This window comes from Ischnura elegans, chromosome 11 (genome assembly GCF_921293095.1).
Source record: "Ischnura elegans chromosome 11, ioIscEleg1.1, whole genome shotgun sequence".
NCBI classification, from domain to species: domain Eukaryota; kingdom Metazoa; phylum Arthropoda; class Insecta; order Odonata; family Coenagrionidae; genus Ischnura; species Ischnura elegans.
Genome location: NC_060256.1, coordinates 31524857 through 31539689, shown reverse-complemented (window position 1 = coordinate 31539689; position 14833 = coordinate 31524857). Strand labels below are relative to the sequence as shown.

The 14833-nt window shown below is 39.0% G+C and overlaps 2 protein-coding genes across 2 annotated transcripts in view; both read right to left on the bottom strand.

The window, feature by feature from the left end:
- LOC124167601 overlaps positions 1–14833 on the bottom strand; it is a 73657-nt gene that overhangs the window by 15954 nt on the left and 42870 nt on the right. The window contains exons 6-9 of the mRNA XM_046545581.1: positions 4590–4849; positions 3475–3618; positions 2687–2954; positions 1381–1666 (exon numbers count right to left, since the gene is read on the bottom strand). Coding sequence (XP_046401537.1) covers positions 1381–1666; positions 2687–2954; positions 3475–3618; positions 4590–4849 — 958 coding nt within the window. The remainder of the gene's footprint in view (positions 1–1380; positions 1667–2686; positions 2955–3474; positions 3619–4589; positions 4850–14833) is intronic.
- On the bottom strand, positions 2613–4859 carry LOC124167567 (putative nuclease HARBI1). Its single transcript, XM_046545537.1, has 3 exons — positions 4590–4859; positions 3475–3618; positions 2613–2954 (listed from the first exon to the last, which is right to left on the bottom strand). The coding sequence occupies exons 1-3, from the start codon at positions 4829–4831 to the stop codon at positions 2636–2638; spliced, it is 705 nt and encodes a 234-aa protein (XP_046401493.1). The 5' UTR covers positions 4832–4859; the 3' UTR covers positions 2613–2635.

The following is a 14833-nucleotide window of genomic DNA, read 5'->3' as shown; positions in this document are numbered from 1 at the left end:
AAGATAACACTACAATGTAAAGATAAATGCTTCAAATTACACCTCCTTACAGACTCACTCAATGCTACATTTTGTTCAGTTTATAGAGGGACGAGAGAGTGGAGTGTGGATGAAAGTGTGGACCTTTTCAAAGGTCGCATTTCAATGAAACAGTACAACCCTAAGAAACCAATCAAAGGGGATACAAAATTTGGGCAATCAGTGATATGATTGGATACACAAAAACTTTAGGATACATCAAGGGAAAGATGAGGAATTGAAAAACAATTTAATAAATATGGCCTAGGAGAATGCGTTGTTCTCCATCTCACACAAAATATTTGGGGAAAAAGATATGTATAAATTTTTTCATACATCGCTGCATCTTCTTGAACAGCTTACGTCTGAAAAGACATTAGCATGTGGAACTGTGAGAGTCCACAGAAAAGGCTTACCTTGCCTAAAGGGAGACGAAGAGTTAAAAAAAGGGGGGAATTTGATTTTTCACACACTTCCACAGGTTTAGGAGTGTATAAGTCTAAGGACACTAAATGTGTGCTGTTAGCTTCTAATTAGCATGGTTCGTGGCGTTCTTAGCCGTATATATAGTGTTCTCACTGTGCTGTATACTGGTATCTTAATGCCACAAGAAATTGTTTTCAACATTACCATACCTAACTACAGCTAATAATTGTAAATTTCACTCATCTTTATATGATACTTCTAGAAAAAACAGAAAATTATTGTTTATCACGATATTTTATGATGAAGGAAAAATTGCTAAAATCATAAAAGTGAGTTCCATGTAGATTTATAAGTAAAAAACTCTTAAAATAAAGAGTTTAATAAAGAAAAATCACTGGCTTATCTTTTTTTGGGAATATTAGACGAGAGAGAAAAAAGTGCTCCAAAGTCCCAGCGGTACATTTCTGTCCATTATTTAAAAAATTATGTAAAAAAGTATGTGAATAAATAAAATGAGATCCTTGAATACTATCGGTGTTACGAAGTGTAAGAAGTCACATATAACGAATTTCAGCGAAATAACTTGAAATTAAAGATAGGTGGGACTGAAAGGGTTAAACCAAAAAACAACAAAAGATAGAAGTATCAGCATCAGAGACATTTACATTATTATATACACTTACAAGAGACACCTTAATCAAACGTCCCTCACAGCCAGACGCGCACAAATTAAGTCCCTTTTCAACCTCCCTGCATCTCGGCCTCTTTCTTCCTGCCCAGGTTGACATTGTTGTGCAGGCCGACCAACAGCCAAGGCCAGCAGCCTATCTCTCCGTATTGCACAGATATTGTGCAACACGCAGCAAGATAAAATTACTACTGGCACCTGCTCTAAGTCCTGCATAGCCAGGGTGTGGAGTAATGACCTCCACCGGCCTTTCAGGAGGCCAAAGGCTCTCTCGATGGCCATTCTGGCTGAAGCATGAGTGAAATTAAAATTCTTCTGCCTTTGAGAGAGATGGCCATTGTCAGCATACGGGGTCAGGAGCTGGGGATGTAGCCCATAGGCAGCATCCCCAATGATATGGCTGTCATTGGGGAATTTCGCTTCATCACTAAGGAAACTATGAACGGCTGAAAGCCGAAAAACTCTGGCATCATGGACAGAGCCCACATTGCCCGCATAACAGTGGGTGAATACAGCCTCACTGTCACAGACGGCCTAAAAAGATGAATAAATGAAGAGTTGATGACACAAACCAGCAGAAAATGAACCAGATAATCATAATAATTTTGGTGCCAATAGGACAGACTATCAACCTGAATCTCTCCCACAAACTACCCCAGTTATATAATTACAGATGACACAAACATCGTTTAAAAGGCAACAGGCAAAGGTCAGACGGAAAAGCAATTTTATAGATGTCATAAAGACCATTTCATTATCCATAAAAACAGAGTTAGTGTGGATTCCAGGGTTGATAAAAATCTTAATTTTTTTCAAAAAAATCATTTTTGTCGATTTTTTTGATTTAAATCGGATTTTATTGATTTTAATCGGATTTTATTAATTTAAATGAGATTTTACGATTCATCATTCATAAAAAATTCTGTTATTTGCAAAACTAACTATTTGGGCAGCATATTGGAGAATGATCGTTTGCAGAAACAACAAGAGGCAACATACTCTAAACTCAATACAACATTTAGTCAATCAGGGGAGAGAACTAAGGAAATGCCAATTGTACCAAATTAAAAATTACACCAGCATAATATAAAATTGCCATTGGATGTATCAAATGTACTATATTATGCGGTTCTAAAGCATATGAAGTTTAGAAAAATTCTGTAATTGCAACATTGTATGGTGCCTACGCTTAGAAGTTAAATCAGAAAACAATTTTTTTTCAACGGATACACTAGTATTCTAACCAAAGCCATTTTTTTAAATTTTCATGTTACATGCATTCCTACAGTATCATTTCTATTTAAGAGCCACCATTGTGCTGATAACTGTCAATTTATTGTATTAATTAATAAATAAGAATCAAAATTATGAACTTACAGCTTCCTTTCCTCGACTCTTTAAAAATCAAACATATAGATCACATTATGATTTAAATCATGAATTAAATCAAAGTGATTTAAATCAATCAACCCCGGTGGATTCCAATACAAAATGCAAAATATTTCACCAAGTCTCTTTCTTAGCAATCAATGCAATTAATAAGTTCATACACACCTGTAAGTGGATAGAGTGGTATCCCTTCCTGTTTACATACGCAGCAGCACTTTCATTTGGTGCCGGTATCTCAATATGAGTGCCATCGATGGCACCGATCACACCGGGGAAACCACTTGATCGTGTGAATCCATCTATGACACCCACAGCTGCTTCCCCGGTTGGCCACACTATATACTTCTTGGCTAATGTTGTGAGAGCGAGAGTCACTCTCCTCACAGTTCTCACTGCCGTGGCTTTACCTACACCAAATCTTTGACTAATTGACCTGAAATGAATCACCCATGATTTAGTAAAGCAAAACTCACAACATCATAAGGTATAATGGTACAAACTAATTGCTATTACAACTGGAATGTAAGCTTATCATTTCTGTGGGTTCTATTTCAAAACATCAATCATTGCTTCAACACATTACAACTACCATTAGAGACCCCTCCCTACTCAAAATTTCACCAGTGGTTTTCAGATCACTTGAGAACTCTGCTGAATCCTGCAAGAATATTAATTTACCTATCCACGCCATGGATGTTCTTAAGTCCTTTACGACTATATTACAATGCTAGTAAAAGGGGATATCCTGTTAGCATTAGAAGAAATATTATTATCATTATGAGCAGGGTGGAAAAGTATAGAGCCAGTTGGGGTAGGGAAAAGAGTGACACAGTAACCTTGTTCCCATTCGAACCACTCAACAAGTAAAACTTCATCAGATTAATATCCACAAGGTAGAATTATAAAATCATGTACGTGTTACATTATCGGAATTTACCTTGACAAGCACTTACCGATAGGAATCAGGCGTGGCTAGACGCCACAATGAAATGAGGATCTGCTTCTCTTCAGCAATTGGGACCCTTCCCCAAGCACTGTCTCTCCGCAGACTTTCTCCAATCTCTCCCAAAAGGAATTCAAAAGTCTCCGGAAGCAGCCTTAATGTTCAGAAAGATACAAAAAATAATGAAAAGGGGCATGTAGTACGCATGAGAAACAATTATATGAACGTCTTTTGACACATAATTCATGCAATTAATAACATTCTGAAGATAAGTAGGATACAAAAATAATAGAAATGGATGAATAATAGCAATAGTCGTTAGCCATAATATGTGACTATGTTACAAGTGAGTAAACTGTAACTTACCTACCCATGAGTACTTAATTTTTTTATGGAAATGGGTTACATTTAGATGGGGTAGGAATGAAAAAGTCCTAAGTTTCCGGCTTTGCTTTTTGGAACCATGATAATGGAAAATAAAACTCATTTGTTCGTTCCGCACCAGTGGCGTAGCTATAGGAATATGCTTGGCGGGGAGGATGGGAGAGTCTAGGGGTGAGGGATCCAGGAGGGGATCCAGGGTACAGGGGGATTTTTGAAAAATAACATGCCAGGAACTAAATTTTACATCATTTAGGCACTTAAAATTTCACTTTGAATAAAGGCAATAATAATAAGTCAAAGCTGGACAATAGTATAAAATATTTGTTTTATTTCTCTGAGGCTTGGGGGGGGGGAGTGTTTCCCCCTCACCCCCCTCCCCGTAGTTACGCCACTGTTCCGCACTAATAACATATAACCGACCATGCCGGGGGGAGTTAGAAATGCCGTTCCAAATTTCTGGCTTCGTTAAGAGGAATCACGGTATTGGAAAGTAAAATTCCCTTTTTACATTCCGCAGTAATAACTTATTACCAACTATGGCTTATTATTAGACATGGTTACAATGACATGTCCTCTGTCGAAACCATTGTCAGTAACAAATTATTAGTGTGGAACGTACAAAGTGAATATTATTTTAGAGTGATAAATGCAGTTCCATGGCATCAACAATTACCGACCTCACACGAAACGGAACGGGATTAAAAAGATTAATGGGGCCATCGAAATAACATAAAAGCTAACCTGAAGTGCGACTGGAACTCGGCGGATGAAAATGAAGGGATAATCCTCTCCACAAACCCTTCAATTCGAGGAATCTTGTTCCGCTCTTCCCGGATTTCTTCCGCCAGGAACTCCAGCACTCTATCTTCTTCGTCGTCTTCCAAATAAGGAGCAGGGGCCATACTCGCCTCTACAGCCGCAATTATCACCATTTCCTCGATGTTATTAAGTGCAGCTAGCCCGCCCTCATTTATATCCGCCATTTTGATTTCGCTTCGCTCCTAACCGGTCCGAAAAGAAATTCTCGTAGCGAACGTAGCGCCTATGGACCGGAGCTCCGGAGCACTTCCGTCAGTAGCGTCTGGTAGCGAAAGTAGCATTCATTGGACCGCACCCTTGGTGATGCCGAGCCTCGAATATTACCATAGAGGATCCTTAAGTCTGCCTCTTAATTCCTTGTCACCCAACGCGCATTTAAACGGGTTTACAAGAGTCGCCACTCGTGTCACTAACGAGCAAATTGATCTGAATTTCGCGGAAAAATAAGGTATTACAATGTAATTGGGGGTACAAACAAAAATTTGACACTCATGGTACACATTATGATGCGTCCTATCATATTCATTACTTGTCAATGATATTCCTCGCAATGGCAAACATTATACTGCAAATTATTGGAAAATAATGGTTCCCATTGTACTCATCATCGAGCCGCGGACATTTTTGAAAACCGATTAAAATACGACAGCGGTGGCAACAGAAATCAGCCTTCAGTGGAATGGAATTGGTCCTCCCCTACGTAGCCCCCTTGCGGGCCCGTGCTGGACCCCTTCTTATGGCGGTGGACGGCCATGGCCAGAGCGCACCAGAACTGTGCAGGGGGAAGACTACCGGAATGTACATCTACTTAATACCTTGTGAGCCACCTCTAGGGTGTTTGGCAGGGGGTGATCAATCACCAGCATGCAGCATCCAATTGGACTTTCACATGCGCACCACACTGTCCAAAGAAGTCACGTATACTGATGCATTTGTCTTTGTGACAAATATCACTTTTGTATATGTTTAGTTTATTTTCTGTTTTTAAGTTCATTTGTTTTTTGTTTTGTTTATTTGTGAGCATGTTTGTTTTTATTTTGATTTCTTTTATTTCTTTGTTTGTGACGATGCTATGGTGATAAAAGGTAAATAATGGATTGTTAAGGAGAGAACCATCTTGAAGTGGATGTAAAATAGGATTGAGAATAAAAATGACTGTCAAGTGATATTTACATTGAATTTGATCGCAGTGATACGTTAACAGTAACAAATTATACTACAATATGCTGTTAGAAATAATAATAATATCAAAAAACATACTTTAAGTTTTACATAGGTTAGTAGGGTACACTACAAGTCATTTAATCATTTTATGAGTTCTAACACTGCCGTTATAATCTCTTATTGATCATGGAAAAAAAGGCGTTCCGAATCTATCTGTTCTAAAGTCTATCCCTCTTATTTTATCTATACGATCTGATCTTCCGTAGTATGTCGGCGTCAGTAATATATGGTTAAATTCGTAAGGAAAAACACTGCTCTTGAATTCATCTAAAAGATTTAGTCTACTTTTCAATCTACGGTCTGACAGAGATACCCATCTGAGTTCTAAGAGGTCAGTTAACTAACACGACTATCGTAACGATCTTTCACGTAACTGGCAGGTCTTCTTTGCACGCGTTCTAACTCTGTTATTCTCAAGTAAAAATTTTTCCCTTGAAACAGAGCTGATTCTGGGCTGAAACTCCACTGAATGCGCTCAAACTGCCTTGAAACAACCTTGTCACTGCACTGCACTGCCTTGTCCTCAACAAGAAAAAGAGCACTCAACTGAAACTCTGATGCCATTCTCCCTTGCAAGTCCATTGAATTTGAACTGCTTCTCCCTTGCTGCATATGTGCCCCACTGATACTGAACTGGACAACAGGCTCAGGCCAGGCCGAATATATGACACCACTGCGTCTCTCTTGCCGCATGTCTTTACTGCCTTGCCACAGAGCTGCGGCAGCATTGGGTATCCCCTCTCCCTCATGGATTTGAACTGCTTCTCCCTTGCTGCACATGAGCTCTACTGGCACTGAGCTGGACAGTAGGCTCAAAGGCCAGGCCAACTTAATAACTCCACTGAATCTCTCTTGCCGTATGCCTTTAGTGCCCTGCCACCGAGCTGCTGCAGCATTTGGGTATCCCCTCTCCCTCATGAATTTGAACTGTTTCCCCCTTGCTGAGCGTGTGATACCCACCGTAAGTTTTGCCAACATACGGAACCCTTCTACCGGACATATACGCGACCCCTGTTTTCAGCGGAGATGTATTTTTTAATTTAGCTTTTGGCAACACGTATATCTTTTCCCGCGCGTCAAGCTGTCGATTGCCGTTATTTCTCTCAAGTTGCTAGGAGCGAAAGACGAGTGGTGAGCGTGGGTTTTGGCATGCAAAGATTGATGGCATAAATATTTTCCCGGTACTTCGGCAGTTGTTAACGGCAAGAATTAATCGAAATTAAGGTGAAGGGGAGAACGAGGTCGGTGGTGGTGACTGCAGTCATAATTGGAGGTAAGCGTTTTAACTTCTCTGATGGCATGTTTATTCCTTCCATGCTTAGCCATGAGAACGTTGACATTGAATTCGTGTTTTAATCCAGGCACGTCTAAGGATTTCAAGCTCCTTTTCGGGGGTTATGCAGCCAATAACGAATTCTTCTTTCAACGCGTTGGCGACTGCCGTCCACTTTTCCTGCCTCATGGATTCCCCGGACGAGGAGGATAATACACCGACCGGTCATCAATGCCGCGGATGCCGCGCCGTCCGTTAGTCATCCTGCGGAGGACCGGACTCGGTGAGCTCGAGCGGGCTTACGAAGAAATAAGGAATGCGGGTGGGTTTCGTTATAGTGCAATGTATATTTACTGCTTATACTTATTAGTTACTGCTGAATGTTTTGGAATCTTACGTGGTTTTCGTTTGGAGTTCACACATAGCCTAAGTAACGAGTCATCGCTTCGTTTTTCATTTAACTATGATGCAAAGCGCATGCTTCCTCAGTGATAATTTAAGTTTTGCTTTCTATAATTTGAATGTTTCACATTAATGCGCCATATAACTAATAAGCCAAGTAAAGGACAGTTTTTATGTGCAATTTTGCTAATTTGATTTTGAGTTAAGTCGTTTGTGACTCTCATTAGTCATGTTTCTTCTCTTTTTCAGGAGCATCTAACTTCCATGACTTCTTTCATTTGGAATATTTTTGTATGTGCTTTTAACAGTTATTAATTTATTGATGTATTTTCATGATCTAATAAATTGTGTCTTGAAAAATGTTGTGGTCATTGCAGTTATAATAACTATTGTTGATCACCTATCCACCCATTTATCTCTTATCATGCATGCAAAATTGCGGGAGAAATCTGTTATGTGATCATCCACTGTTGGCTGGGTTGCGCAAGTTGTTAATTTACTGTGTTTCATATGATTTGACAAGGGAATTTTAATGGATTGGGTAGGGGAAACGTATTCAGCCAAACAAGGGAGTTTCAGCCTGGCATACAAGGGGGTTTCAGTCTAGCTGGCCAAGGGAGTTTCAGTCTAGCTGGTAGCCAAGGGAGTTTCAGTCTAGCTGGTAGCCAAGGGAGTTTCAGTCTAGCTAGTGGCCAAGGGAGTTTCAGTGTAGCTAGCCAAGGGAGTTTCAGATTAGTCGGCCAAGGGAGTTTCATTGGAGTAGCTGAGGTTCTTAATTGCATTGCTACTGCACTGCCATCCCTCTTCCCAACTCCACTGGTTTGTTTCAATTTCAATGCAGTTTCAGCATAGAAGCAAGGCAGTGAGTTTCAAGGTAGTTTCATCCCAGTTTCAGTCAAGTTGCAAGGGAGAAATTTTTACTTGAGTAAGCCTTTTTCATGAGGGTCCCAAACACTGGCAGCGTATTCTTAATGAGGACTAACGAGGAAGAAGTAGCTAATTTCTCTCACTTTGTCGTCGCACTTTCCTAATATTCCTTTGACAAAACCCATTTTACGATTAGCTTGACGTTATTTCTCGAATATGTTTATTCCACGATTTTTCATTATTTAGTCTAACTCCTAGATATTTCACGAATTCAACAGTCTTTAATTAGATGCCTCTAATGATATAGCTATGTTGTGGGGAGTAATTCTTCTTCCAGAAATTCATTACAACGCATTTTTTCAAATTGAAGTCTAACCGCCATGGACCGCACCGCGCTTGGATAACCGCATGGTCGTTCGTTAGTTCATCCCTATCTTTGCTGAAATGGATTTCCCTGTAAACTACAGCGTAGTCTGCAAATAACCGTAGCTTACTCTGTACTACTTCACCGATGTCGTTAATATAAAGAGGGAGTAGGAGTCGCCCAATGACACTACCCTGAGGGACTCTAGAAGTGACTATAACCTCGTTGGAGACTGCATCGTCTAATACTACTCTTTGCAGTGGCGCAGCGAGGGGGGGGGTTTTGGGGGATAACCCCCCCCCCCCAGAGCTCACAGAAATTTTTAAGTTAAATCTATTTTACTTAATTGGATTAATATTGCTTATAGAATAGTGTGAGGATTACTAAAATATCCCTCATAAGGCCGTAAAAACCACCATTTTGAACCATTTAGCTTAATTTTTTCCGGCGGAAGGCCTCCGCACTTCCGCTTACCCTGGCGGGTATGCAATACCTCCAAGAGTATTAGTTGCACCTAAAACCCCCCCTAGCCTTAATTCCTGGCTGCGCCCCTGACTCTTTGCACGCCGTCGCTCGAAAGTTCTCTTATCCAGGAAATAACATCTTCATTTATGCCGTAAGATTTCAGTTTTATTATTAAATTTCCGTGGGGTACTTTATCAAATATTTTTTTGAAATCAAGAAAAATCGGGTCTACTGGAATGTTGTCCTCTCCGGAGACTGAAATATTGCGGGCGAAAAGCGCTAACTGAGTTTCGCAAGATTTACTTTTCCTGAATCCTTGTTGAGTTCCCATTAACAAGTTCTTCGCGTCTAGGTGTTTCATTACCGAGCTGACCACGATATGTTCAAGAACTTTGCCTGAGATGGACGTTTAAGATATCGGTCTGTAATTAGATGGCTGTTCCTTGTCTCCACTTGTGAGTATTGGTGTTACATCAGCAATTTTCCAGTCATTAGGTACTTCGTGTTGCTTGATTTACTGAATATTAACTGCAAGAAGGGGGCAATTTTTGAGGCTAGTTCTCTATATACGTGAGAAAGAATTTCATCTGGACCAGGTGATTTATTTTGACTGAGCGATTTCATTTAGTTACGAGGGAAAGAAATGCTTTCCAAGTACCCTCTACAATTAAATTTATTATTGATTATTGAAACGCGGGAAAAGCATTTTTCAGATGACTCATAATCAGATCTTTTAAAAATGAAAACTTTACGTTCTTTTTAAAAATTTTAGCGATATTTAGAGTAAAATTTGCTGTTAATATCCAATATGGTCACTTATTCCTTCGAGTGTGCTCACGTTTAATATCTGATGAGGTATATTTGATATAATATATCAAGAATTTTTTCTCCTTTGTTTGGTACGGATGCTATTTGAAACAATGCATTTGATGTAAAAGTGTGTAATTTGCCTCGAAAATATCTTTATCCCTCCCACCAGGATTGAAACTATACGTCTCCCAATCTAAAGAAGGTACGTTGAAATCTCCACCTACAATCAAGTTTCTTTCAGGGTACTTGGATACTATGCTGTTTATTTGGGTTTCAAAATCCAATGTTGATGTTATATCTGCTGAGTTAGTTGGTCTGTAATACGAGCATAATAAAATGGTTTTGAATTTTCTACATTTAATTGGACACCACACAGATTCAACGCTGGTCTCAGTTACGGTTACCGCTTGGCTAACGATTGCATTCTTTACAGCTATAAATACTCCGCCTCACACTCGATTAATTCTATCTTTCCGATGAACAGTGAAAGATTTTGGGAAGATCTCATTGTTTGAATCATCATCTGTTAAGGCCTGGTTACACGGTACATTAACACGTACAAGTTAATGTACGTTGGCGTGAATGATTTTGGTGGACTGGAACGGAACATGTTCGATTGCATGAACCAAATTAGAACAGGTTCTATTTTCCGTTCATGCATTCGCACAAGTTGGGTGTTTACACGGTGCATTTTCGTGTTCATTTACGGGTTCATAAATTTAGACATTAATCCGTACGTGTTAATGTATCGTGTAACCAGGCCTTCAGCCAACTTTCATTTCCAATGATAACGTTACACTTCGTACCATGAATTAAATGGTGGAATTCGGGAATCTTATTTCCTAAACTACGGCAATTAACTACAGCCACGATTAATACTTCGGAACCAGTATTATTGTCATTCGGAACTATTTTTTATTTGCTCTTTTCGATTACGCTACTTTTATGCTCTATACCCCTGATAAATGGAAATTAAGATATTATTGTCTCACCATTTAAATGACTTGAGCCTTGACTGCTTTTGAAATTATTGCTCAACTGACGTTTCTCATGCTTGAAGTTATTACCTGTACTGTCGTAAATTGGTAATACTGATTCTGAAACACTTATTTTTCTTTCTATTACTCAATTTTAATTTCTGGAAGAACTTTTGCCTCTGAAAACTTTTGAATTTACCCCTTCATTTATAAACCCACTATTATATCTACACTCTCCCCTACTCTCTAATCTGAAAAAGACCTACAGTGCACAAATATGCTCCTCGCTACATACCTATCCGAATCGTCATGTAATGGTCTTCCTAACGGTTCAGAGGGGGCCGACACTATCGGAATGCCGGCTTAAGGTCCACGAAGGAAGCTCCGATGTCCGTGCAGAAACGACGCAGCTTCTGGTTTATGCAATTAATGATCCAGAATCAATTATATTAATTTAATTGTTTTTTTGTCCTCTCAAGACGGCGTTAATTATGATGTAAAATGATACGTCATTGAAATCAAGTTAACTGCTAAATGTTGGTATCCTTACTGTAAAATTTGTTAGTTTTGGATCAGGAGGGAGACAAAGATATCCAGTCTGGAAGGCGCATCGGGATACGTCCCGGCGGCCAACACGGGCCTGTCCCCTTGGTTTATTCACGGAAAATCCCCCTTTTTACTTCGGACCGCTAAAGTAACCAATAGATGGCACTGGGGAAGCCCACCACTCACTGACAGAAAAAACGGACAAGGTCACAAAGGGTTCGGCGGAATGAAATGCTCAATTTGTCCTGCCCTCTATTTGACTTTCTTGGAAACTCTTGATGAAGAACTACCCATAAAGCTCTATGCTACTACCCACCAGAGGCGGTCTGGCCTGGTCGGCTGGTCGGCGATCGCCGAGGGCCCCACAACGTTCGCGTCTATCGTGAAGTGTGTCAATATGAAAGGTGTTACAGAAAAAAATTAAGACTCCTAGAACCTAAGTTTTTTTTGTAATTATAAAGTTCTAGATTTTCATTAGTAGCTTCATTTACTACATATTAAGTGAGAAAATATCATATAAAATAAATAAACTAAAGACGTTAGAAGATTAAAGAGAACCTAATGCTTGATTGAAAGGGCTATTCGAAAAGGTAATTTTTCAGAATTTTTATATTACAGTGCAATTACATGGAACAAATTCACTAAATAGTTATTAGTACCATAATACATTATTACATTTCATAAGCTGTGAAATAGTATTTTTTCATAACTTTTATCTAGTTTTTTTAATCGCCAGAATAGCATCCAAATCGTTTTCCAGGCATGCAATTTCCTAAAATTTTCCGGGGGCGGGGGAGGAGGAGGACCCCATAATGAGTCCCAGCCGAGGGCACCCAATCACCCCAGACCGACCCTGCTACCCCGCCCTAACATCGAATAAATATTGTATGGCAGCTAGGGCGGATTCAGGATTTTTTCTGCTGGGAGGGCACAAAGGTCTAACAGGCGAACGATCTTCTCGTACTTGAGATTTAAAACAAGATACAACAATTACTGTACATAATATTGTCTTTATTTTAACAATAAATTTATTAATATGAAATTGAGTGTCTGAGGCTCCGTAATACACAATAAATAACGTAATGATGATCCCAAAAACAATTTTGTCTATTTTTTAAGCCTCTGGGGGGTGGGGGGGGGGGTAGCACGTACCCCCGTCCCCCCTCCTAAATCCGCCTATGGGCACAAGGGTCTGATAGGTAAAAGGTTTCCATATTTGGGATTGAAAACTACATGCAACAATTACTCTACGAAATATACTTTTAATTTTATTATAAAAGTTATAAATAACTTTTATATGTATTGAAATAAAGAATTTATTTATACTTGTATTTTAAATATCGTCTATTTTTTAAGCGTCTTGGAGGGTGGCACGTGCCCTCCTGCCCCCCTCTATATCCACTGATTGGATTTGAACCTACATGAAACCACATGGAGAGAAGCATATTCATTAGGGTGGTCCTTATTTTTAACTTCTCTTATTTCTTTTCGGACGCCCCCCAGTTTGATCTCATTTGGTGAAAAAATGTATCTCGAAAATTAATTTTGATTAATGTTAAATTTAATCAATAAAAGATACCGGGAAAACGTGCCGCATCGCACATGATGACGAAGCATGATTACTGCAGCTTTTTCAGTAAAACCAAATGATGAATTTAAATTTCATTGTGATGTTAGAGAAACTTAACTTTTCAATTACGGCATTCCCATGCGTGGGAATACGAGAAAACTTAATAGATTGGGCAACCTGTACTTCACCCGAGACCTACCCGAAACAAATTTCTGTCTGCATGGCAACTGCAATCAGATTCATCTTCAGATACGTGACTACCTTTTTCGTCAAGAAAAGATTTCGCAAAACTCCTATCGGAGTCGTTGCACTTAATCAATCAGAGTTCTTGAGATTTTATCATCAGTGACTCATGGTGAATCACTCTCTTTAGTTTGTTGTTTATCTTGCACTCCAACCAGGCTCGAAGCCAGTAATGTGTTTAGAGTAGTGTTTGGGTGGTCTGTGGGTTGCCTTGAAGTCTTTCTAGTTGTCGAGTACCTCGCTTCGGAATGCCATGAATGTCATTAAATAGTCCTCATTTTGGTATGAATACCTCTAAAAATTATGATTAATGTTGCATTTTTTACCAATAAGGCTATAGGCTTTAGGACGCCCAGACGATTAAAAAATAGACAACATTTTTATACGATTATCATTACGATTATATTATTTTGTGTATTTCGGAGCCTCAATCATTTAATTAACATAAATAACTTTTGCATCAAAACAAAGAGAAGGTTATTTCAGAATGAATACAAGGTTTATTGAAGTGTAAGCTGCCAATTGGATGTGGTGCATCTTCCCGAAAGCTGGCCTTCCATGCAAACCAGGATATAACGAATTCATTATAATCTCTGTTCAAAAGTAACATGCATAGTGACCATAGTTACCATAAAATACAGAATTGCCTTGTATGATGCACAAAGTTGTGATGAAACTCCTTTCGCGATGAGACAATTATGCTCACTCATTAGCGCACATGAGGTGACGCATCCATAGATAAAGAGACATTGCTCAACGCTGGTCATTCGGTTTACCGTTATCTGCTTTTAATATAAGACACAGTCTCAGGCGTTACTTTGTGGAATTGCTTCCTCACAGAATAAAAAAAAATTACTTGTTGTATTCCACACTTTATTTTAAATAGCACGACCCGGGTTTCAGCATCTATTGATGATAGCATTAGATGCTGAAACCTGGGTCGTGCTATTTAAGATAAAGTGTGGTATTTTATTTTATTCAATGTTATCTACTTTTCTTGAAATTTATCATTATCCTTATCAATCACATCAAATCAAATTGTTACTCTTTTGTAGACCCCGATTTATCTCACAATCAGTAGAAAAAATTTCCAATTGCTCTTAATTTCCTCTCACTTGCTATATCAATGGTGTATTTATAACTCAATTAGGGGAAGAATAATGAAAAAAGTTTAATTTTTGAACATCTTAGCTTAAGGAAGGAGGCTGAAGATGAGAGACCAAGTGAGGTTAAAATGAAGGTACAAAGAAATAAGAAGCTGAAACGGGACAGAAGGAGATGAAGGCAATTTAGTTGTTTGGTAAATGCCAATTGGCAGAAAACAAATTGAAATGATAAAGCATATTTTAATATTAAATATTTATTAGTAATAACAACGCGTTTAGACCCTTAGCGTCACCATTAAGTCAAAGTGAGTGCCTCATC